Source organism: Otolemur garnettii, unplaced genomic scaffold (assembly GCF_000181295.1).
Source record: "Otolemur garnettii isolate 467f Iridium unplaced genomic scaffold, OtoGar3 scaffold00077, whole genome shotgun sequence".
In the NCBI taxonomy this organism is placed as follows: Eukaryota; Metazoa; Chordata; class Mammalia; order Primates; family Galagidae; genus Otolemur; species Otolemur garnettii.
Genome location: NW_003852472.1, coordinates 7,179,661 through 7,206,473, shown reverse-complemented (window position 1 = coordinate 7,206,473; position 26,813 = coordinate 7,179,661). Strand labels below are relative to the sequence as shown.

The window sequence follows — 26,813 nt, the reverse complement described above, 5'->3', positions numbered from 1 at the left end:
TCTCACAACTGTGTGTAGCAGTGTCTTGCTGAGTGGTGTTCATTACTGTTGTGTGTTTTTGTGTGCCATATGGTAACAGCTCTGATAGCCATTCCAGAAAAAGAGTTTCCAAACTGCTTTGAAGGGTGAACCAGGCACTGACATCAGTGCATAGTTTCTTAAGGGAAGCACTTGAAGGGGACCCTAGTGATATTCAGCAGTGTGATATGCAGCACTTCTTCTAGGATGAGTTTGAGAACTTAATTGTCAGACCTTGTACGTACATAATGCTGTGAATAATAAAACTAAAGCTTATATCAAAGCACAACTGAATACACAGTAGTTTTTCATTAAGAAATCTGGTGGGAACTGTGTTGGATTTATATTCTTGAGCCCTCAACATAGCCATCTTTTTTGTACTTTTTATGTTTTTGCTCAGATTACCACCTACTCCCATTCCTATCATCAAGTGAGACCTTTACCACTTTCCTGCAGGCCCTTATCCAAGGTCTAACTCTCACTCTTAACAAATAATTTCATTTCCTCTATTCACAAGGAAAATGTGAGTCAGAGAACAGGAATTCTCTCTTTCTGCTTTTTAATACCAAACCACTATTCATGTCCCTGACCTAGCCCTCTGCCCTCTTCAGGACCTTCCCCTGTCCTTGTTCCATGCTCTCAAGTCTATGTACTGTGTTAAAAAAGGGCTCTTCATGTTCTCATTGGGGCTAAAGATAACTCAGCTACTTCTTATAACATTCTGACAATAGATGCTAAATTCAAAGGGATCATGAAAAAAGTTTAATAAATAGCCAGAAATGATCAGCTGATTATTAATGATGAGTGAGGAAATGTGGAAGAAGAATGTGTCAGGAGGGTTTCTGGGGGGTGGGGGGTTCCTACCATCTAACCCCAAGCCTGGTGGCCACCATTCCTGGCAGTGTAGAAACAGCCTCACTGGCATGTGACTCATACTTAGGAAGGGGAAATAGAGGGCCATGGAACAGAGGGCAGTCCTGTTAGGGGGGTGGTTGCCTCCCCCCTCCCAAGAGTCACAAAGGTGTGCAAATCCCAGAATCCAGATATGGAACTCACAGAAGGGATGTGGACCTGGGACTCTGCTGAAAGGGATGCCCACCATCAAAAGGAATAAAATGCCGATGCATGTCATGACATTACTGAACCTCGTAAACTTTACACTGATCAAAGCAGCCAGACACAAAAGGCCATTTATTATGTGATTCCACTTAAACGAAATTTCTAGAGCAGGCAAATTCATATAGACAGAAAGTACACTGAGAGCAGTCAGGGGAGTGGGGAAGGAGGAGGAGGGAATGACTGCCTAATAGGTACTGATTGTCACTGCGGGATGGAAAATTCTGGAAGTAGATAGTGGTGATAAGTCACACAACATTGTGAATGCCTAAGGCCACTGAATTCCATATTTTAAAATGATTTAAATGGTAAAATTTATGTTATATATATTTTGCTACAATAAAAAACATCATTATCAACAAAACAAAACACCCGAACATAAGCAAAAAGGATACCCCAGGCCAGAGCAGGGTGACCCCAGCTATAAGAGGGTGTGGGGCTGACAAGAAGGCAGGAGTGGGGGGGAGGCTGGAGGAGGACAGCTGACAAGAGACACTGCCTGCACGTGCGGGGTCTGCACGGAGAAAGCAGCAGGGGGCTCGGACTGTCCACACCCCACACGAGGGAACTAGAAGAACCTTCTGAATACCCTGGGAAAGATGTGGCTTTGACACTGCTGGCCCAGAGACTGAAAAGCCACTACAAGCCAGCACTGATAAGACAAGAATCCTCTCTCTGGCTTTCTTCCCCTTCTTCTCCCTGCTGAGCGCCAGGTGAGTTCGGACCCTATACTCCCAGGGGAAAAAATGAATGTGGGCCGGGAAGAAATGGAGGGAGAGAAGGAACACTGCACCGTCACTAGCCACAGTGCAGGGATAGGAGGAGATTTTAATTTCAATTAAGTTCAAGTTTTTATTACTGCATGACACTGGTCAATTTCAATAATGGAACTGAGGCCTGTCTGTGATTTAAAGTGACTTCAGGAATTGTTTTCTTTTTTCCCAAGAGTGACAGGAGACACCATGGTGTCTGCTGGAGTTGGCATCCAGGGACAAGGGAAGTGTTCACTGCACTGAACAAGTTCTATGGGGCAACAAGAAACAAAACCACAGGCATTGTATAAACAGACCCCATGAGTTCCATTTCTTCAGTGCATAGTCTCTCCCATTCTAAAATGCAAACATCACTTGATCGTACCCTCTTGCTCAGTTTCTGTCCCCTCCCTCTCCCAGTCTCCCTCAAACATCTCCAAAGTGTCATCTGCACTCCGGATCTCCGCTTCTTCCCGGCCCATTGATTCCTAGCTTCAGATCCAAATACTTCCTTAAAATGCTTTCACTAAGGTTTCAATGAGCTAATTGCTTAAGCCCAAGGATGTGTCTCATCTTCCTGGCATTGTCTTAGGTTTTTGGACCTGGTTCTCCTCCGACCTCCCTGACCATCATTTCCTGTCAGTCTCTTCGATGAAGGCTCCCTTCATCCCAGAAACAGTGGCATCTTCCGTTTCTGTCTCTAATGCACCACTTGGCAATTGCATCCTCTTTGTAATCATTTCTGAGCCCCGATCTCTCTTCTGAGCCTCAGATGCCACTCACCCACTCATCCATTCAGTAAATATTTTTGGCATATCCACTAATTGCCAAGTGCTCACTAGGCACTGGGAAACACACAGCCACAGTCCTGCCTTCACAAAGCCTACAGGCTAATGCGTGATAGGAAAGGTTAAGAAAAGCTCTCCCACTAGTAGAGCTAAGCTAAGGAGGGGGATAGGGGGTGAAGGGCAGGGAGTTAGACTGTGACCAGGAGGTTGGAGACTGGTTCCAATGCCAGCACTGGCTGATCAGCTGTATGACCCCAGGCAGGCCCCTCAACACACACCCCCATTAGCTCATCTGTGATAGGGAGGGTGAAGCAATGTGTGTCCTGCTTCACCTCAGGGTGGGCAGGAGGTGCATAAGAAAAATTCGTGTAAAAGGTTGTGAAAGCGGAACACCAAACAAAATTCAAAAGTAAGGAGAGTGGGTTATGTTGAGTGGGGGTTGGTTAGCTGAATTGCTTAGCTGAAAAGCTAAGCAGAGCAGAGTGGTCCATGACATAAGGCCTAAGGCTCCTTAGCAGACTGGCTTCAAGGCATATATAACCCTCATGAAATTACATGCAAAGTTATATCCACTTACACATGTTCAGGGGAATATGATTTATAGCTTTCATCAAATTATCAGAGAGGTCCTTGACTCAAGAAAAGCTTAAAATCCACTGGTCTAGTGATGACTTGTGGATGTGACAAGAGAAATGAAGTCACTCTGGAGAATAATCAGAGCTTAAGACATAGATTTGGGAACTGTCTCTACATAAGGGCTAGGCCGGTGCTTCTCAAGCTCTTACACAGAGAGGGCTCAGCAGAGAGAGCTGTGGGTGCACAACCGTATGAAGATGGGAGAGGAATCTCTACAGGCTTAGCTCAAGCTCCAGGAAGCCTGGCCATGTTTTTGAGTGATGCTTCCCATTTTGAGTGATGCTCTCCCCAAATGCCCCAGTCCCACAATGACAACCATGTACCACAGGGGCCCACAACTCCTGGTGTGAGAAGCACAGGTGATGGCTACCCTGGGAGTATCCAAGGAAGGGGAGCAAGTGGGGAGCTAATTCAAATTCTGGGGGCCATATGGTCAAATACAGTGTAGAAACATGCAGTTAGATTCCTACAGTTTTGAAGAAGAGGGCTGTATTGCCAATAAATGTCATAAAAGATCTGAATTTATGGCTTCTCTTAAACATCTGAGGACTTGACCATGCTGGCCCCGTGCCCCGCCCCCAGCACCATCACAAGGGTTGGTAAAGTTGGTTCCCTGGGTGGGACATATACTCTTCAGTCCCTTCAGCCCGACTCTTGCACTTGGCCCTTGCCCTCTTTAATGGCACCTGCCCATTCTGTACACCCTAAACTCTGGTACAGATGATGAAGACCAGAGGATAAACAGAAACCTTAGAAAATAGCTATTCACCAGGCAGGAGAAAAAAAGATATATAGGGAAAAACAGGGAAAGAACTAAAACAGAAAGGACATAAATTCCCTTAATGCAAAACCTACATTATGTTGTCTACTGGGAAATCTGAGTATCTAAAGCCTCATCTAATCTAATGCTATTTGGATTATGAAAAGTTCTCATCTTATCCTTTATCAGAGTAAAACCACAACTATTAAAATTTCGGTATCATGGCAAGAAGGAGAAACTGCCATGTCTTAATATTTAGGAAACCATATTGTATCTGTTTAATAATTTCAGGAGGATCATAAAAATTCTTTCCTTCAATTAAATATCCCCATCAACTATTAACAGATTAAGCATTTCACAAATTAAGATACATTAAAAAGATATCACTGGCATTTGATTCCATTTTGTACATCAGAGATGCATGTAATATTAATGACTCATGATCACGACTCTATTTTCTAGAGTCTTTTTAAAGTGCATATTAATCTTCTGTTACCGTAACTCACAGAATACAAGCTAACTTTTCACTTCCTGACTCACATGTGCACAGATGGCCATTACAGATGTTTGCTGGCCATCCCCAAAGCATGGCACTGTTACCGCTTCTTTCCCTCTGTTGCCAACACTTACAGTCACACTCTGTTTTCTCTTGTGGCTGGAAGCCGGCTTCCCACGTGTCAGGGAGGACGCTTGGGAGGATGTATCCTTTCTTTGGCCAAAACAGAAAACTCACTGTCTATCAGCCTATTATTTGAATTTCATCCCTTTAAGATCTGAAGGCCAATGTGTCTTCAAGTACTTACCATTAAAGTTTAAATATCCCTGAAGGTGACACTGCCTCTCAGGTACCACCTTCCTGATGAGTCTACACTATTACTTGCAGATGTTGGAAAGCAGGCCCTGCAGCATCACATGGACAGCACTGCACTGAGTCCCCACTGGTGGGAACTGAGCCATGAGTCGGCTTTGGCCGAGGCAGGTATGGGCCCCAAAGATGGCCTTCCCTGTTGTACAAATGTGCCCATGGGTGGCTCTATTTAAATGCAATTTTTCTGCTTTCAGTTTGAGCAGGAAAATAAGGGAACAGCACAAAAATCTTACTCTTGTTTATCACAAATTTGTAAAATGAGAATGAGCTTCATGGCTATCTGTAAAGCCCTTACTCCTATTCCACGATTCTGTCTTCCAATCCCCCTTAAGATCAACAAACGTGCCCTGAAAACTAGCCCAGCTAGGCAGGCCGCTCCTATCTCTTCTGATCTAAGACACAACCATGATTTTAAGAGTCAGTCCAGCCCTCTAGTAGAACTCACACAGAGTACTGAACTACAGCTTGGGGAGAGTCTTGGTTGACAACCAAGGCATTAGAAGTAGGCTGCATAATGCCCTTCCTTCCCCCTCCTTCACAAAAAATAAAGTCCACATTCTAATCCCCAGAACCTGTGGATGTTACCTTACATGGGGAAAGGGATCCTGCAGATGTGAGTAAGTGGAGGGTCTTGAGATGGGGAGACTCTCCTGTATTGTTCATGTGGACCCCACGTGTAATCACAAGAGCATTTGTAAGAAAGAGGCATTCTCAGGAGGAAGAAGGCCAAGTGACAGAGGGAGCAGAAGAGAAAGGGAGAGATGATACAGCCAGGAGCCACGGAAGGGGGCAGCCTCTGGAAGCTGGACAGGTAGGGAAATGGCTTCTCCACTAGAGTCTCCAGAAGGACTCAGCCTCCTGACACCTCGATTTGAGCTCCCTAAGGCTAATTCAAGACATCTGACCTCTAGAATCATAACAGAATAGATTCGTGCTGTTTTAAGTCATCATGTTTATGGTAATTTGTGATAGCAGTTATAGGAAACTATTATGGCATCAAAATCAATCTACTTCATTAAACAACTTTTTTTTCCTATTAAAATAGAGTCTTGTCCTATTACCCAGGCTGGAATGCAGTAGAACTTTTGGGCTCAAGCAATTCTCCTCCCTTAGCCTCCTGAGTAGCTGGGAGTACAGGTGTGCTTCACCACACCTGGCTAATTTGGGGGCGGGGGGTTTCTTTCTTTTCTTTTTCTTTTTTTTACAGATGGGATCTTAGCAAGATCCCAGGTACTTAGCCTACCAAAGTACTGGGATTACAGGCATGAGCCACTGTACCCAAGCCATTCAGCCTTCTATGTATTTGAGCTTCCCAACTGGTATGCCAAGAGATATTGATCTGTGTGCCCCATGAGGGAGCTGGGGGTGACCTAGGACAAGAGACTCCTAGGGTTTCCCAAAGGCCCTCCAGTTCCCATGATGCCACACCGGTACTGTCCTTTCCCTACAAAATCTTTTCTCATGAAAAAGGATGGGAAAGACTGCTTCAAGTGTGAAATAGCCCTAGGAAATAATACCTTTCAAACTTTATACTTTGCAGCTCTTGAACACAGTTCATCATATATGAGGAAGAATAGAGAGAAACTCTCAGTATCACTGTACAAAAGCTGCACTTGAACAATTTAGCTTTGCAAAAGGGACAAAACGCAACCTCCTTGCTCTGCAAGAAAGCTGTGATCCTGAGACACCCGAGAGCCTTCTGCCCACTGCCACTCTGCCCAGGGCAGTCATTCCTGGCCTCTCCCAGGGTGTTCTATATACCCTTGAACATTTGGGTGCTCACTGGCCACCAGAGCTCGCCTGCCACAGACCTGATGGGGAGAGAAGGGTCTCCGGCATCCCACCAGTCTTTTGGGGGGCTGATGTACATGCACCACAGCTCCCAGCTGTACCCGTGGGCCGAGTTCTCATAGCGCTGCACCTCGAAGTTGTCCTGTTTGATGTTGTCGATGGAGGGGAGGATCACTCGCTTCCGGTTTTCCTGGATGCGGGAGAGAACCGGCTCAGCCCTGAAACACAGAGAAGTAAAAATAAAACGTCTTTCCCGAGGCTCACCTCCCAAGGCTGACACAGACCCCCAGACTGCAGGAAGTGAACAGCAGTGACTTAGCTAGAAGGTGGGGTGCGGGGCAGGCTGCAACGGAGACAGTGTTTGAGGTCGCCTGCAACGTGGGTGGGGCTGTGAAGTGTGTGAAACAGCGTGTGCTCTGCCCCTGTCTGAATCACTACAGTGATGCCTGCTCAGCAGGAGAAGCCTGGGGTGAGAATTCCGAACACAGGGTCCCCTCCCTGAGAAAGCGCCAAGCCTCGCTTTTTTTATATTGCTAGTGCAGGGCTCTGTGGGATTTGCATGGCACCTCGGTTTTTTTACACAGTGTCATAAGTTTCCCCCCAGGGCACGGACTGCTACCCTTTGTTTTTTCTGCTGGCACTAAATTTCCTTTTCCAAAATAGGTCACTTCTGCCCTAGATGGCCTGGTTTTAATAAGCATCTCGCTGGCTTCTTTGTGTGTGGGACTATTTCAGTTGTTTTAATTGATTATTTAATTGATTTCCTAAAAGGGATCTAATGGAATTGCTTAGTGATAGAAGGCCGGGAACTAATTAAATGCAAAGGCAGGCAGAATCTGCCTCCCGGCTAGCCTCCCCGCCCCAGGCCTGCAGCAGGCATTCGTCAGAGATCTGGCTCCAGGTTCAAGGTGTAGCCGGCAAGGCGTAGGAGAAAGCAGATGGTAGACACTTCTGCCATCGTGCATCTCAGAGGCAGACAGAGGAAGGGATCATTTCCCGTATTTGAGAAGAAAAAGATGGCTCTCATAAGCTAGGGCATTCATCTCCCAGCTTAGAAGAAGGTGCAGGCTTTGGAAAGGAGTCAAGTGAAAACCCCATTCCTTTGCATTATTTGGAAGAATAATGAGAACACATAGCCGACAACCCATCTCTTTTCATTTGCAGCTATTGAATTACCTGTTGGCTCATCTCATCTTTCTATTTAAAACGAGCAATAAAATATACCCTGGGCCATTACCCGCCTCGGATGGTTTTGCACACACCATACAGGCCGCAGCCAAATGGGACTGACTTTTCAAGACTTGTAGACATGCTCCGGAGCTTTGTCCCTGGCAAGCCCTCACTTATGCTGTCCTCCTCTGGGGATGCCCTCTGCCGCTGGCAGAAAGCCTGATCTAAGTCCACGTAAGGAGGCTTAGATCAAGAGCCACCTCTTCCAAGAAGGCTTCCCTAATTTCCCCCAGTAGGAAGGCTTTTTCCTCTTCCCCACCGTGGACCACTTCCGATACCTATTAAGTCACCCTGACTGCATGCTACCTTTGCTCATCTCTGAACACGTTACCTTTCCCTATCAGCTAATGACAGCTGATTTTAATCGAGCACTTACTAAGTGCTAGGTACTATGCTAAATATTTTACATGTGCTGACTAACGCAACCCTTACAACAATCCTATGAGGTAGGTCCTAGAATCATCATTTTACAATGAGGAAACAGACCAGGGAGGTTATGAGGTAGCTGGCTCCAGGTTTCTAACCTAGATGGTTTAATTCTAGGCCTAACCTAACCCCGAAGCCCCACTGCCTCCTTGAAGGGCCACACTTCCCCCCCCACGTAGGCCTGGGGCTGTAGGTATGGAAGCTCAGGTCAGCCCATCACTGAGGAGGGACAGTTACTGAGCATGGGGGCAGAGGCTCTGGTTCGAATAATACTTCTGCAGCCCAGGACTCTGATCCTATTGTCTATTAGACAAAGTATGACATGACGGCTTGCAATTATTTGCTTCCCCTCCCCGGGGACGTCCTGCCTATTACCACAATGTCTGCAATTCCTCCCTGTGGGACTGTACTCCTCCCCAAACCTCCAATTAACATTTGGCTTGGAACTGTGAATTGCTTTGCCAAGGATGTAAACAGAAGTGAAAATGCTGCATCTGAGCAGAAACTGTCACAGCCATTATGCGATTCAGTCATTGTTCTTTTCCCTTGAGCCACAAAAAGGATATGGCCAAGGCAGGAGTACTCCGTGGCTCCCAGAACATAGATGATCAGTCAGCCAAAGCCACAGACAGACAAACACTGCTGATATACCACAGGACAAAAACCGCTGCCGCCATGCCCAAATCTTCACTGTCGTAAGTCACCACAATTGAAGATTATGACTGTAGTCTGAGCCAGTACAAGTTGAAAAACATGGTCTACCCTGTGATGAAGAACTACAAAAGGTTTCAGGGAGGGCCACATGCCACCCTGGTGTAGAAAATGGGTCTGAATGATGAAGAATGGAGTCATGGGACTCACACCTGTAATCCCAACACTCTGGGAGGCCAACACAGGTGGACCGGTTGGTTGGGCTTAGGAGTTCAAGACCAGCCTGAGCAAAAGCAAGACCCAGTCTCTATTAAAAATAGAAAAACTAGCCAGGTACGGTGGCGGGCACCTGCAGTCCCAACTACTTGGGAGGCTGAGGCAAGAGGACTTCTTGAGCCCACAAATTTGAGGTTGCAGTGAGCTATGATGATGCCATGGCAGCACTCTACCCAGGGTGACAAAGTGAGACTCTGTCTTAAGAAAAAAAAAAAGAAAAAAACAATTCTAGGCAAGGTAGATTGGACCAGACCAACCAGAATTAGACTTCAGAGCTGCAGGCAGATTTTGAACCTCAGGAGAGTGACCAGCTGTCCCAGTTTGCCCAGGACTGTCCCAGCTCTACCACGTAAAGCCCTGAGAAGCTACTCAGTACTAGGCACACCACGCATGGCATCAGGGACAGCATGGCCACATACTCAGGGAAAGAATGAATTCAGGCAGCGTTCGTCTGACAATGCAGGACTGACTGGGAGGCGGCAGTCACAGCAGAGAGCAGGAGGGAGGTGTGAGGAATAGCAGGTACAACTGGCTGGCGCTGGAGGCAAGGGAAGAATCAAGTGACAGAGACATGGGTGGAGCCACCAGTTCTGAAGAAGCGAGGAGGCAATGATGCAGTGGGAAAGACAGATATGCCACCCCGAGGCTGCAACAGAACATTCAAGGGCATCTGTTCAAAGGCCTCTAGCCCCATGCTCCCCAAGCTGGAGAGTCACCCAGGGGCTGGTTTAAACAGATCGCTAGACCCTACCCTGGAACTTCTGATTTTACGGGGCTAGAGAGAGCCCAATAATTTGCATTTCTGACAAGTTTCCAGATGCTGCAGATGCTTCCAGTCTGGGCGCCACACTTTGTGAGAGATTATTACCAGAGATAAACCACTCTGAAGCTCAGGGCAGAGGTCAGGACTGAAGACACACAGCTGGGAGTCACCAGGGTCTGATGGCAGGAAAAGACCCCAGAGAGAAAACTGGTGTCTAAAATGGTAACAGATCCCAGCCCAGCAAAGAGCTAGTGTTAACTGTGGCCCCAGGTTTTGTGTGGTCACATGCATAACCATTCTTTCACTCGGTCATTAAAAGGATTGTGAAGGTTGCTGGGAATGAACAAAGATAGACATTGGCATGGATAATTAGTAATGGAATATCAGTTCTTCTGATCTGTGAATAACACTCATTCAAGATGGTGTCACTGAATGTAAATAAACACTTTTTGTGAAATACAAGACTCTGCTTCTTAGTAATTAAGCAACGCAGAGCACAAGTCCTTGCACCTCCAACTTGATTTTTCCTTGGTTAGTTAGCAATAACCATCTGACCATGATTTTAAACTATACACTCCTGTTCCAATTTTAACATGCTCATTGAATGATATGGGCATTTTTGATGCTTCACTTTTCATGCATCCAAAATCTCCTCCCTGTAGACCCACCAATTTCTCTCACACTAATCTTTTCACCTGGAAAACATCAGGGCCACATTTGCAGGGAATAAACTACCTTTTCCTCTGAGTGATGTGAACGATAACCCTACAAATTCCAGGAAGCTTTGAATTATAAATACATCTCTTTTCTCACGATAACAGTCAACCATCCTCTCCAGAAAAGAGAGCAGCAAAGTGGGAACAGGGAACAATAAAAGTCGGGCTGTCTTGCCCGCTTTGCAAGGATTATCTTGAGTTCTGTCTGATTAACACACACAACTAGAAATTTTGATGATGATGATGATGGCAATAGTGATGACAAACTGAACGAAATAAAGACAAATTTCTTCCAGTTTTATCCCAAACAACAGTCTTACTTTCTTCTTGAATCAGTCTATCTCCATTTTTCCAGTGGCCTCAGAGGAAGTAGGTAAACCCTCCCACCTCCCAGATTCCAGCCCCTCCCAACCACAGTGCAAGTTCTGAGTGTCCCTAAGTTCCAGCTCATGACCTACCAGCCAGCAGTGAATTCCACGTGGGCATCAAAGAAGCCAGTGACCTGGCCGGTGGCCGCCTTCCAGCCCTCAATGCGAGCGCGGATCAGGCCCTCTCTCTTTTGATTTCGCACCACCTTCACCAGCCCGGGGTAGCGTTTGTGGACGTACTCCTCCAGGGGTGCCTTCAGCTCCTCTACAAAAGACAAATTGCAAGAAGATCCAAAAACATGTCATTTCAAATGTGCGTCCAACCCACTGTGATGCCCACAGGTCTTCAGGGGATTCAGAGAGCACAAAGAAAGAAAAATTGCAGGTTAGTGATTCTAGTAGAAGAGAAAGTCCCATTAGCCTGGGAGTCAGAAGACATCTCTGCCGCACTCACCCAGGACATCTATGTTTTGACAGTGTACAATTTACACAGTAAGACAGAAACCAGGCCTGGCTTTTGTATCCCAGCTGGTGCAAGCCGACTGAGAGCCTCTGAGATTTTTTTGTTTTGTGCCAATGCCTTATAACTTGGCCAGGTTTCCCATCCTCCCACCACCCCCGGGTCCTGTTTATCAACTTCTATATGGGCTTTTCCCTCTGTATGCAGACTGGTTGTTACTGTGGGGGTCTTGGGATGCAAAAGAAGTCTTTGCTCAGTAGAAGAAATGCTTCCTTGGTGGCAGAACTAATGCTTCCAGGGATTGAACTCCCTCCCTTCCACCACAAGCAGGTGGGAAAGTGCTTTATTTCTATGATCTAATTTAATCCTGACAGCAACCCGAGGAGGGTGCTAGATTAATTCCATTAATTTACTAAATTAACTCTACTTTGCAAATTCAGACATAATTTTAGGGAGGCTAACCTGTTCCAAGGTCACACACCTGCTAACAGAAGAGATGAAGCATAACCCAACTGTATCTAACACCAGAGGCGTACAGGCTAGCACCTCTGTGCATCTAAGAATCACCAGATGTAGGGAGGGGCCAGACAGGGGGTTGTTAGATATGCATACTCCAAGGGTCAGCCCCTGGAGAGTCTCCTCCTATAGGTCATTCTGATGTTCAGCAGCAGCCCAGGTAATTCTGACACAAGGGTCCACCAATAATATTCTAAGAAACATTGTTGTTTTCAACGTCACTGTAGAAAAAGCTAAAAATCCTGTTTTACCCAATGTGGTGCAGATCCCTCACTTCCTGGGTGCACCTGGTGGCTTTTGCCAAATTAAAGGCATACATTTGCAGCACATATAGTGAGGCTGACCCCTCTGCATCATGGCTGTTGTCCCTGGAGAGACAGCCATATGACTCAGGAAGAAATGCAGAGAACAGTTTATTTAGTTTGACGGGGATAAGAGAGTCCTCAGGGCAGGAAGACAAGTAATAGTTACTGTCAGTCAAAGGCACAAATGATGGGGGACTGGGAGTGTTATGGGCTGAATTGTGTCCCCTCCAAACTTGTATGTTGAAGCCCTAATTCCCAGTACCCCAGAACGTGGCTGTATTTGGAGACAGGACCTTTAAAAAGATGTCTGAGTTAAAATGAGGCTATTACAGGTGAGCTCTAATCCAATCTGACCGGTGTCCATATAAGGAGGGGAGATCAGGGCACACAAAGAGACACTGGGGTGTGCATGCACAGAGGGACGGCCATATGAAGAGGCAGCAAGAAGGTGGCTGGGTGCAAGCCAAGGAGAGAGGCCTCAGAGGGAACCAAGCCTGCCACACCTTGCTCTTGAACTTTTAACCTCCAGAACTGTGAGAAAATAAAATTTGGTTGTTTGAGCCACTCGGTCTGTGGTGTTTTGTTATAGCAGCCGGAGCTGACTCATACAGGGAGGTCAGTGGTGAGATGTGCTGTTTTCAAGGTGAAAAAAATGGAACCTGAGGTGGGAGTGGGAGGGAACAGACCCTCTACTTTCCACAAAGAGTGGCATGTGCTCAAGGTGAGATTAGAGCCAACTGCCCTGTAGTTCAGACCCTAGTGCCACCATGAATTAATCCAAGTGGCCCTGGACAGGTTAGCCAATCACTTTGTGCCTCAGTTTCCTCATCTATAGAAGGGTGATGATAACAGTATTGGCTCCCTAAGGTTATCATTAGGATTAAATGAGTTAATTTATAGACAATGCCTAGAATGGCATAGTGTAAACACTTGACATTGAGTAGCTGGGATAAGGAGTTATTTTATTTTCTCTCTTTCCCTCCTCATAGGTTTGAAGGACCAGACTAGAAACCTCAGGGAAACCCAGGGAGCCTGAAGAAGCCATGTCCGTGGTGGTCCAAACAGCCTGCATGTCCTAACTGTCGTTCTCAAACTTGAAAATCAGTGCCCTAATGTGGAGAACCACATTTTGAGAACCACTGAGCTCAAGAGGCAAAGGGTGTTCTTAGCAGACACTTGGCATGTACTACACCCTGGATAAAAGTGATCTATGATCGACGTCTTGCCCATCTTTCATTTTTACCATCATCCTAGTACCAGCTGGGGGGTAGGGCATCAGCTGGGCTGTGAGGACCCTCTCCTCCCTCATCCACCATGAAAGAAGGGGTAACCAAACACTGGAGACTGGAGTAGCCCACAGAGTTTTCAGCTCCTAGAAACCATCTACTGACTTGATGTTGGCCGGGGATTCCCGTCAGTTAAGTAGGCTTCTTGGAGCAAGAATGCCAGCAAGGTTGGGCAGACCACATCTGCCTGGTGTTTCATTTATTCCCCGTGAATACTGGGTGGGTAGGCAGGGACAGAGGGACATACCAGTGGAGACAAGGGGCACAAGGTGGGCAAAGCTCCCAGGACATGCTATGAAGGGAATCCTGCCCACTCACCAGGGCTGGCGTATGATGCAGGAATCTCTGTTGGTTCAGGAACACTCCAAAGACTGTATGCGGTGCTGGGCACCGGCAGGCACTGTTAGCATTTAGATGCCAGGAGGCCAGGGACCTAGTTTTGACTCTGCCCAGAAACCAGATGTCAGCTCATGGCTGTATCAGTCACCACGTCCAAGTACTAAGTGATTTCCTCATTTGGTAAGTGTTTATGAGAGTTTGGGGGAGAGATACGGGTAGGGATCTATGAGGCTGGGAAAAGAAAGTGTAGCTGACTGCCACTGACCACGTAAAGGCTACTGAGATGCGGATGGCAAAGGGCTTGGAGACACATTAAGGGAAATGGGATAATACTAATCATTTGGCACGAACTTCATGGCAGTTGAAAGCAAATGAGAAGCTACACATAAAGCCCTCGATATGCATTCAATAAACATTAAGTCTAATGATAACTGGTTTATTGTCATTATTATTAAAACGGGTCAATTTTATAACTTCCCATGAACAACAGCTTGTCTTTCTAAATATTCAACTTCATTGTGGCATCCAAGGCCCACCGTGTAGGGGCAAGCACCTTTCTTCCTCCAAACACAGCAAAAGTGACAGCTGATACACTGGGGGAGATGCCACCCTCCAACCAGCAAAGTTGCAGAACAAGTGACCCTGTCAGGGTCCTGTTTCCAGTACATCAGTTGTCTTTGAGTCCAGGCAAGGGCACCCCCCAACACCTGGCATTCTAAACATCCAGAATATTCTCCTGGAACTGATGGAGATCCTGGCTATTGTAAGGATCTGATGGAGAACACAGGCCAACCGTAAGGTATTGGGTGGTGTCACTGCCTGGACTCAAACACAATTTGGACACAAGTGCTCTGTCAAGATGCTTATAACCTAGTTAAGGGGAAGTGTTTGAAATTTACAACATTCAGTATTGTGGGTGAACGGAGTTCACGGCCATGGAGGAAAAGTGCTGTGAGGAGTCACTGAGGGAGACATCATTTTGGCTGGAGTGCTCATGGAGCAGGTGCTTCTGTTAAGCAGAAGGTCTGGACGCGAGCTCTCACCATCCAGAGCACATAAGCACAAAGAAAACACAGAAGCACAGAGTGGGATCTATTTATGTGTCAAAGTTTTAGTCTTAGGCGGGGAGCTAGGAAGATGCCATTGATTAAAACGAAGAAAGAAGCTCCTCTGGGGACAGGTTGAGATGCCACCAGACATTCAGGGGTAGACAGCTGAACTCAGAGGTGAGGAGACAGGGCAGAGGTGTCGGGGACAGAGTGGAAGAGATGCTGTTCAGGAGACGGGGTGAAGAAGACTCAGAACCACGTTTTGCAGAACACGTATGTTTAGGAGGCAGCGAGGGGCCAGAGGACAAGCCTGGGTGGGGACAGCAGCACAGGAGAACAGAGCCTTTGGCAGAGTCTTCAAGAGGCAGATACACGTGTTCATTTTATAAACATGTAGAGAGAGCCTATGTGGGAGAGGAGGGCACAATCCCTGTCCTCAGAAAGCTACTCAATCTCGGTAGAGTCCCATGTGTTGGAGAAAATGAGAGCTGAGAACAGCCTGTAGATCTAGACCAACAGGAGGTTCCTAAAGGAAGCAGTGAGAATGTCCTTCTTGGTGCAACTGGACCCTGCTAGAACAAGGTCAGCAGAGAGAGAACTGGACAGCTCAGGAGAAACTTCCAGAAAGCCTGGTCCTGGTGGACCACACCTGAAGTAGCCTGAGGGCCCTGGGGTATTTCAATTTGGAAAAGGAGAGAAGCTAGACTGGGTTGGGGGTGGGGTGCAAAAGCCCAAATTCCCCTTAATGTAAGTGATCCCAGTGGTTAGCCATGGACAACAAGGCCTGCAGGCCCACTGTGCAGGCAAAATAAACCCAACCTGACAGTGGTTAGAGATGTCACACCTTCCCCTAAGGTCCCTCATCAGCCTTAGTTAGTGGATGAAACCATTCGCAGACGTTGTCAGAACGGTAAGAAAAATAGTATACTTTTTTTTCTCACCAACAAACTCAGGGAAAGAAAAACTCATTTCTGCAAATAAATGTTTACCTTCCACTGTTATAAAACCCAACAGTAAATTGGCTTAGTGCCATCTGGGAAACCTTGTGTTTCTTAAGACTCTGATGAAGAATGTTTGGGGAAGGTGAGGGGGAGAAGCAGACACTGCCGTGACTGGTGAGTGAGACCCGAGATCTGCTCCACGGCTGCCCCTTAACAATAAGATAAACACCTGGAGCCATCCGGGCTCAAGAAGCCAAGGTTAGCAAAAAAAGTCACAGACAGTGAGAACTAAAGCAAAAAATGTATTACTGGACTCACACTTTCAGCAATATCATAGAATAAACCATCTGTACAGCCCCTTGGCTCTGAGCCCTCCTCAGGGGCAAGTTTTGACTTCAAGTCGTCACCACCTGCTTCCAAAACCAATGCAAGAACCTCAGTGCACATATACAGGGGCTTGGGAAGTGGACGCACTGCTCCGGGTTGGGCCCAGTCCCCCTGTGCACAATGGTGGGCAATCTGACCTCTCAACCCTCAGGCAACTATAACATCTTGATAATGAGACTTGATGGTGAGAGTTACTGAATATTCTAATTCTCTCTCAAGGTATAGAGACTTAGGACAACCAGTCTCAGCTTAGATGAGTGTTTCCCAAACTTTAACCCATATTGGATTGCCCAATATGTCTGAGGTGTGGCCCAAGAACTTGTGTCCAGGCCACCATGGTGGCTGTCCCAGTGTACACAATTAGGGTAGTTCCAGCCTAGCGTTTGGCCCCTACCTAACCCCATCTGGGATGAACAGCCAATGTGTATAGAACAGGGTTCATTCTAACTGAGCAGACGGTCCAGAACCCCAGTGTTGCCCCACACATCTCTGCTTTACCCACTGCGTGGGGTCACCCCATCCAGCCTTGTCTAAAAGACTGAACCCTTTGGAGGTGACCTCGGCTTACATGGTGTGGGTTTGCCTCGCTATTTCCGAAATTGAGACCTTAGTAGCCGGCCATTCCTGCATGGAGCAATTTCACAATTAGGTCAGTCCCTGAGCCAGGGCTCTCACTCTCCACTTCTGCTACGGCTGCTGTAGAACGACACCCCTACCAACAGTCCTGCTGCCATCAGCCCCCTTCACTGCCGCTGCCCCTCTCACCGCCCACATCCCTCCCCGCCAGCCACTGTGGCGGTCTGGGCATGCTGCTCGCCACGAATGCATGGGCTGTGACAGCTGGGGATGAGAGAATAGCACATATGGCATGTTCCAATTAAAAACCAAAATAAAACAAAACTGACTGTCTCCAAGTCACTTGTCCTCAAGAGTGGGAATCACCTGGAGTGTGTGAGAATGCCGGTTCCCAGCTTCCCCCAGCACTCCTAAGTCAAGAAGCTTTACTGGGACTGATAAGTACTCAGACAACCCTCACACAGACCCCCACTTTCCCCAGCCCCTGGTGACCACTTCTGTGCTTTTTATCCCTGTGAATATGCCTCTTCTGGACAGTTCATAAAAATGGACTCCTACTAAACGTGGCCTTTCCTGCCTGTACAACTGGTCACTTTTGAAGGTGGGGAAGGCAAGGTGAGTGTGTGTGTGTGTGAATTTAAACCCTTCAGCCTCACTAATGACCTGACTTTAGATTCTGTGACCAGTTGACCTTCCTAATCCCCATTCTGGTAAACTGACAGACTGGAAGCTTGTTCCCAGAGCACAGTCTTATCAACTGTCCCCACCAGCCCTGGATTCCTGCTGGGACACTTTCTCCCAGGGCAGATCTCTGCTCCTGGCCTGTTCTTTATATCTTTTTTTTTTTTTTGCAGTTTTTGGCCCGGGTTGTGTTTGAACCTCCGGCATATGGGGCTGGTACCCTACTCCTTTGAGCCACAGGCGCCGCCCAGTTCTTCATATCTTCATGGGTCACCAAGTCTATCACTGGGAATGTCTGCTGAGATACTCAGATGAGATTTCTTCTCCCAAGAGGACTTGGGTTCCTCAGCTCCTCCAGACCGGGTGAGGGGAGCACAGGCCTCGCTGTGGGAAGACTCAGCTCTGGCAGTGACTCCCGGCCAGGCCTGCCCCAGTGGGGACTTTCTCTCCCTCCCCGGGGGAACTTCCAGCTCCCGTGCTTAGGGGCTTATGACAGTGCGGGGGAGGGGGGGCATGGGCTTCACCAGAGAGTCTCAGCACAGACATTAGTCAGGTCACTGGACATTTCTACAGTGTCTTCTGAGATATTTTAATATTTTATATAAGCAAAAATCAGCTTTGGTGCTCTAGAAGGAACACACACATAAAAATAGACTTGAAACACCTGGATTTACCAAGTGTGCCTGAGAATATCTTTATGCCTGAAAAAACTAACCAGCTATGTAAAGAAAAGGCCACACAAAGGCCAGGAGTGAGTTTTTAAAACATTTTGAAAATGAAAAAAATGTGGGTGGGGAGGACACCTGACTGCATATATTGGTCATATGACATATGATTTTTAATCTGTCCAATGGAGACAGTAAGTCCCAGAAATGAATCTGAGTTTTGTGGGATGTGAAGTTTGTACAATGTGGGGGCTCTTTTCTGAGGAAAAGAAAAAAAATCTTCTTTTTGTAAATTTCACAAAATACACGTGTAAACACACAGCCAGCCCTCAGATGGCCTCAAAGAGACCCCATGTGAGGGGCCAAAGTGGCATCCTTGACACCTTCATGGTGAGAGCACCCCCGGAAAAGCTGATGTCACCAGCACAAATTTCTTTTCTGAAAAAAATCACTATTTTTCAAACATTTCAAATACTGTGTCTAGAATGAAATATTTATATCTCCAAATTGCTAACCAAGCTGACTAAAAATGTCAGCTAATCATGAAAAGCTCCAGAACACTAGTTAGCCAGATTCAACGCCTTTTCATAATTTAATCAGTGGATGGCTGTCAGGCAAACTTTTAACACTTTGCAAGTTTTGTTTTAACAAGTACTGAGTCCCGAGTAAGTGTAACATGCCGCGGTAACCACTTGACATGTATCAACTCTTTCTACCCTCTCAGGGACTCTCAGTGACTCTGTGAGGGAAGAGTTTTATTATCCCCATTATATGGATGAAAAAACTGAGGCCCACAGATGATTCTATGTTCTGAATGTTTGTGTCCCCTCAAACTTCATATGTTAAACCCTAATCCCCCAAGGCACTGATATTGAGAGGTGGGGCCTCCGAGAGGTGATTAGGTGATGAGGATGCCTCCTTCAAGGATGGGATCAGTGCCTTGGTAACGAGAGGCCTGAGGAAGCTCATTTGCCCTCCCACCATATGAGGGCAGAGAGTGGGGCCATCAGTGAGGCCTGGGCCCTCACCAAAGACTAAATCCGCTGGCGCCTTGCCTCAAAACTGCAAGCTTTACGTTTCTACTGCTTACAAATTACCTGGTCTAGGGTATTTCCCTCTCTAAATTATTTTCATTCTGCTTTTTTTGTGGATACATTATAGTTGTCTAGGGTATTTCTTGTAGGAGGCCAAATGGACTGAGATGGGAGTGTGGGGGGGTGGGGACAGTGACTTTCCCAAGGCCACCCCTTTCCCAGGCGGAGGCACAGCACTCTGCCCCCAATTCCTGCAAACGTGATGCTGTGGAATCTGAAGTTGACGGCTTGTCCAACCCAGGCTTGTCCTGAGAACTGGCTTCCTCCAGCAGCCCAGAAGCACCCACACTTTCGCTTAGAGACTAAGTACCAGAGTATGTACGACCTTATTCCACTGCACAGGGGTGTGTGAGGACCAAAGGTGAGTCAGAGCGCCCAGTATGATGACTTCATTTTATTCTGAATCTGCCACCATCAATTTCCAATGGGGAAGGTGAGGGATTAGGGCTGCAACTGGGGCTGGGAAGTTGGCTGGATAGCCCAGAGGGGTCAGCGGCCTCTGGACTTGAGGAAAGTATCTCCTTTTTTGGGTTGCCTTCCACTAACAGCGGTCAACACTCTCCAGAGAAGAGGCCCAAGGACTGACCAACATGTCTCAGAAGGGGTGGGCATCCAAGGAAACCTGTGGGCTTCAGGGTCCTCTGTGCAGTACCACCGAGCTGAAGGAGCTCAGGGATGCAGGAGCCATGTGCCTGGGGACACATCCCACCACCGTGGCACAGGCCTGTCCATCTCTGAAATTGTGGGCTTAAAGAACATCTGCAATGAGGACACAGCACGTAAAAACACAGGATCAAAGGACACGGGCAGCCACGATAATACCGTATATTTATTCTCTGAGCATCTGTTAGCTTTGCAGACTTAAATAACGCACTTGGCGACCGTGAGAAGAAGAGAAAAAGAGGTGAGAGTGAGAAACTTCAGGAAGTAAGGAAGAGACTCAAAAGGGAGGCTTCTGCTAGATGTGAAAGCATTTTAAGGGCGATTCCACAGCAAGATCAAACAAAGTGAGAACAAAAAAAAGCAAAAGATGAAAGGAAGAAAGCAAAGAAATGTGATGTGCAAAAGACCCAAGTGCTAAACTAAACACATCCCACCGAGTTGGGCATTCATGAGAGGCACGCTGAAAAGGAAGGCAATCTCTGCGTCCAATTCCTTTGTGAAAAAATTCCTTTTCCACTGCTCTCCCGTTTAAATTTTACCTTTTGAATAATAAATACGAGAAGCCTAAATCAGCATAGGAACATCATAATATCTATAGGTGCGGCCTCCAAGTTGTTCCCCCAAACTACAAACTGCATTCTCCTATCTTGCCCCATCAAAGGCAGCTGAAAAGTCTGGCATTTGTAGCTGATTCCAATAACAACATGTGAGTTTAAGCAATCAAATTTGTCTACAGGCTGGAGTGTGTTTTTCTCTCATTATGTTTCTTATTTACGGCGATATTGATCTCGAATACTGTGAGGCTGGAAAATCTCTTCCTTGAAATAGCAAAAGTCACAGTCATTAAGGAGAGAGCAAAACAGAATGCAAGAAATGTGAAGCCCTGGAGAGAACAGGGTCACACGTTGGTGGCACGCGGTCACTGCTTCCTGGAGTTGTCTTTAAATGCAGTTGGCAGCCAAGGATGAGCAAGCCAGCCATCCTACAGGTAGTTCATGCTCTCCTAGCATTTTCAGGTCCTCTGTATTCAGAGCCCTGAATCCTCCAAGGTCAAGGCAGCATGGGCCCTATGAACAAATAGGATGTGTAAGCTCATGCATGCTTACACAAAAGCCCCCGTTAAGTTGTTAATGTAGCATAAGGGTGGTCTACAAGCAGCAGCTTTTATCAGCATCCAAAAGGCCTACAGAACCTAACATGTTTCTTCTAGCCAGGGGAGCCCATGGAGATGCACAGGGTCAGACAATTAAGTGTGTAAACTTTTCCTAGAAAAACTGCTACATGATTCAGTGCTACATGATTCATTACAGTCACCTGCGACGTAGTGCCCTTGGGAAGCTATGCACTGAAACCAGCATCTAGTCCACTGTTCAAAGCAATTTTGGAACTTTTTTCCCAGAACGGCCATCAGACTGTCGTCGTATGTGATCTGCCAATTAAGTCCGCGAACTGTCCTTTAAAAAGTGCTGCATACCTTGTTGCTGAATATCACCTTTGAAGCCCTCCCCTTGGCTATCTGGTGACCATAGTGATATTCAGCAATGACGTATGTAGCTCTTTTTCTAGGATGAACTGGTGAACTTAATTGTCATACCTCATAAAACAGCCAGAAGAACAGGCCACCAGCCAATCAGACAGACCTGGACTGGGAAAGACCAAAGAACCTTCTAGCTGAACCGCAGCTCTAATGCCAACCCACCTTATGTCTCCTCACTTCTCAATCATCTGGGCTAAAGACCAAAAGGACCAAAATCCATTTCCTAGTTGTGACACTGAACTGGATCTCTGCAGGATGCTACCACTGGGGGAAACCAAGTCAAGGCTACACAGAACTTGCCACACATTTTTGCAACTTCCTGTGAGCCTATAATGACTTCATAGTAAGAATGCTTTCTTTTTCATTGTGGCTGTTCTTGGTGGGTTTTGCTTTGTGTTAAGCCAGTTGGCAGCTGAGGCTTGGGCTTAGCTGGGGCTCTCCCGCTATCTCTTGTGTAAAGATACACACTCTTCCTTCTCATCCTTTTCTCCCTATGGCCTAAAAAATACACAAAGAGATATGTACATGCACAACTTCGTTGGGATTACAAACCCACAGAGCAAAAGCTGTCACATTGCGGTGATCTGGTTGGGGGCAAAAGCAAGTATTCTTTCTGATTAGGGAGGCTCTTTAAAGGCAGGGGAGAAGGCAGGTGATGTTCAAATAAAGAGAGCCTGGCTGAGTGTGGGGCCGCATGATAACAGGGTGTCTGTCGGCTATTTCACTCCGGGCCTCGGCAACACATGAAGAATGTTATCTCCGCAAAACACAAGACTTCTCCTATCTCTGCAATTATAAACCACGAAGAAAGGCAAACAATGCCAGTGTGACCACATCTCCCAAATCCCTTTGGAAGTCCAGAGGGTATAACCCTCTGCTCAAAAAGTTTTCTAACAGGAGCCATCCTGCTTTCAACCTGCGCACACAACCCATCGAGAGATGGTGATCAGATGTGCTTGTTCTACAGGGAAATACTAGTGACAAAGTATACAACCGGCCAGATCACCAAGAAAACCCAAATGATGGCTCAGATAGGTAGGCAGTTTCTGCAATCTAAAGCTAAATAACTATAGTGTTGAAGTTTCAAATACAGAAGTTTCCAGCATGATGCCAGAGGACGTAGGAACAGCAACAACAACAACAACAACAACAAAAATCTCTGCACATGTGCAGCTGAAATTAACTTATTCAGCAATACTAAAACTTACAACATACTTGGCCTGGGGTAGAGAACAAGAAGAAGCTGTCATTCTTCCCATTTGGTGTCTTTAAGTTTAGAAATTTGCAAATAAACAAATGCGATACAGCACGGTGAGTGTGAGGCCAAACTACACACTGGTGCCAGGGGAGGAGGGACAAAGAGCCCCGACTCGGCCACCTCTGAGAGGGCTTCCAGGTGTGAATGTCACATGGGTTGAATTTTATTTTTTTTTTTGAGGTGGAGTCTCACTCCGTCGCCCTTGATAGAGTGCCGGGGTGTCATAGCTCACAATAACCTTGAATTCTTGGGCTTAAGTGATCCTCTTGCCTCCACCTCTCAAGTAGCTGGGGGGTTTACAGGTGCCCACAACACTCAGCTATTTTGTTGTTGTTGTGGAGATGGGCTCGTTGTTGTTAGAGATGGGCTCGCTCTTGTTCAGGCTGGTCTCAAACTTGTGAGCTCAAGCAATCCACCAGCACTGGTCTCCCAGAGTGCTAGGATTACAGGTGTGAGCCACCTTCCCCAACCAAGTACATTGAATATTGATGAATGAACTGAAGTTAGAGAATCAAACAGCATCATGAGTACACTCAACAGGAACCGCCTCATAACGTGGTCAGGACTTGCACTATGTCTAGGGTGACCAGATTTTAACATTTATAAAGCGGGACAACATGGCACCGGGGCGCGGGACGAGGCCTGACAACAATGCAAACTTTGATGAGCAGTTCTTGATAATCACTTCTCAACAATTATTTGTTATTATTACAGTTTAACATTATAAAATTAACAAAAATAATATAAAACTCATATTCTGGCAAAAAAGCCACATGGCAGCTGAAAACTGTATATTCCCTTCCTGTTCTCCCGCCCATTCGTGCATTCTTTCCAAAAATCGGGACTTTTTAAAAACACCGCGGGACGTGGGACAAATTGTTGGAAAGCGGGACTGTCCCGTCAAAATCGGGACGTCTGGTCACCCTAACTATGTCCTTTACAGGAATTACCTCCAAACCGCACAACAAAAGCCCTGAAGGAAAGGTACTATTACCCTCAACTTACTAACGGTCAGAAAAGGGAAGTGCCTTGGCCAAGAACACACATCTGGAGTCTGGGCCAGGATTTGATTCTGCTCTTTCCTCCCCTCAAACAAAGAAAGTAATGAGGGAAGTTACAAAAACAATTCAGGAGTATTGACAGGACTCCCAAAAGAGTATTGAGGATTGTAACAGTGGGAACAAAGAAGCTTCTGATATTCTGAGGAAAACATGAGGGCTGAAGTTCCACCTCACCTAAGTTTTGAAGGTACAGGAAGTTCACATAAGAAGTTAGAACTTGACATAGCCAAAAAGAGGACTTGACCCTGTTCCAAACCTGCTATCCCTACCATATCCCCTTCTCAATGAGCATCACCATTGATGATCTTGTGACCAGAACAAGGGGCCTGGGAGTCCTCTGTGAATCCACCTCCTCTTCATGACCAATTAGTCATCATGTGATTTAGCCTCAGTGTTTCCAAATCTAAAATATCTTAGCAGATAAAACCAGAGACTTACAAATCAGTGGTGAAAGGATTGACTATTAAAGTAAGGGAATTCTGTGCTTTGAGACAAGGTCCCTATGTTAAAACCTTCATACTTTATATAAAAATATTTCACCCATCTGGGACGTATTTTGAAAAGAAATATTTGCCAATGAAACTACACATGAATAATTTGCACGGCGTTAAGAAGAATGAATAACTTTCTTAGGACATTATAAAAAAGAAAAGACTAACTGATTTAGCCACAAAAACGGTAAAATCTATGCTTGTCGAAAAATATCAGGAACACATGAAAGGGAGAAACACAAGCTAGAGAAATACCTGCAAAGTGAGTATAAAAGGAGTTGATTTGATACATAAAACGTTCTTATAAATTGATAAGGCAGAGATAAATACTCCAGTAGAAACAGGAATAAGAAACTGTCAATAGGCGAATCTCTAAGAAAGAAACATGGTTAAGCATATGAAAACTATTCATCATCACCACTATTCAAAAAATGCAGATTTTAAAATGATATGCCATAGTTCCCTCATCAGATCAGTGAAGACAGAAAAGATTAGTAAGATTCAATGTTGGTGAGGATAGAGAAAAGTTACACTTTCATGGGACAGCACCTCATACCTGGAGGATGATTCATCAATTTACATTAAATATCCTTTGGGTTTTTTTTTTTTTATTTATTTGAGACAGGGTCTCATTATTTTATCCAGGTAGAGTGCAATCATAGCTCACTGATGCCTCAAACTCCTGGGCTCAAGTGATCCTCCCATCTCAGCCTCCCTGTAGGTAAGACCATAAGTACATGCCACCACGCTTAGCTAACTTTTCAAAATTTTACTTTCTGTAGAGATGAAGTCCTGCTATGTTGCTCAGGCTGGTCTAGAACTCCTGGTGTCAAGTTGTCCATCCCAAAGTGCCGGGATGCCAGGCATGAGTCACTGCCTACCCAATTAAATATTCTGAAAGATGATGTGAAAGTTTCAGGATAACATGATAAATTTATGTCATGAATCTGATTTCACTATGCAAAAGTCACTAAAAGCTACATTAAAAGGATTTGAAAATCAACAAATAAAAACAAACAAAACAAAAACACCTATGACCTTCCAAAGTCAGAGAAACCAAAAGAAAGGACATCAGCCACAAAATCAGGCAAGCCAGCAAGCAGATTCATGGGGCTAAGCAAATGATAGATGTCCTGCGGTTGCCCCTAAGCTAACGATGCAAAAAACTAAGAAACAATATGTACACTGGAGAACCCCCAAGACCAATGGTGGACTGAGGGTACAAAGAACAGACAAAGTAAAGATGAGCATGAAAAGAAACTCATTGCTAGATTCCTTCTCCCACCTCACACCCTGCCCCACACGCTCTACGTCAAGATCAGTATGGCCAATCCGAGTAATCCATGTCTAGTTAGTTTCTTAAAAATTGGGATAAAGTGGATATAGCATCAAATTCACCATTTTAGCCCTTTTAAGACTTCAGTTCAGCCCCATTAAATGCATTCACATCACTGTGCAACCATCCCCATCATCTACTTCCAGAACTGTTTTTTTATCTTCTCAAACTGAAGTTCCATACCCACCAAGCAATAACTCTTCATTTCCCCTGCCCTAGCCCTGGGCTGTCTAATCAATGTTTAAGAGGCAATTATGAGCAGATCAGGCTCGCCAGACATCTGAGAAAAGCCTCCAACATAAAAGATAAAAACCAAACGCCAAAGAGGAAAGTGTAACTGAGAAAAATGAACTAGGCGTGAGGAAAGACTGAAAAGCAAAACAAAAAAATATTAACACCCTCCAGAGATAAGAAAATATATTGCCTCCTATAAAAAAGGACAACATGTTATTAAAAGGAACTTTCAGAGAATAAAAATGATCACTTGGAAGTAAAACCAGGACAGCAGAAATATTTAGAAAAATAAAAAGGGAAGAACGGTAAAACTGAAGTAAGTTCGAAGAAAGCAGAGCAAAAAGATCAGATGAGATAGCAGAGGGAAAAAGTGAGAAAATGAGAGCTTCAATTTAGGAAGTCTAACACTAGAACAGCAAGACATACTCAGAAACAGAAACATAAGGAGAAATTCTCAACTGGAATTCCAAGAAATGTTTCAAAAACAGAAAATGTTTATAGTGAAACCACTAAATGTCCAGCCAAATGGAGGGAAACTGACCCACATCAAGGTTCAACATCATAAAATAGTCAAGACCATGGTGATAAAATGAAGATTCCACAAGCTTCCAGGAAAGAAAAAAAAAACACACACACATACACAAAATTTCAAGAACTAGAATGCTCTGGGTTCTTCTAAAAAACAAAGAAAGAAGATAATGAAGGAAAACTATTAAAAATCCGAAAGGTGACATCTATCTAACTCAGCCAGGCCACCACTCCCACAGACTAGGTG

General features: G+C 45.7%; 1 protein-coding gene across 1 annotated transcript in view; it reads right to left on the bottom strand.

The window, feature by feature from the left end:
• The window catches only part of GALNT17 (polypeptide N-acetylgalactosaminyltransferase 17), a 457,848-nt gene that overhangs the window by 224,281 nt on the left and 206,754 nt on the right, over positions 1-26,813 (bottom strand). Inside the window, exons 4-5 of the mRNA XM_003794210.2 lie at positions 11,250-11,442; positions 6,750-6,947 (exon numbers count right to left, since the gene is read on the bottom strand). Coding sequence (XP_003794258.1) covers positions 6,750-6,947; positions 11,250-11,442 — 391 coding nt within the window. The remainder of the gene's footprint in view (positions 1-6,749; positions 6,948-11,249; positions 11,443-26,813) is intronic.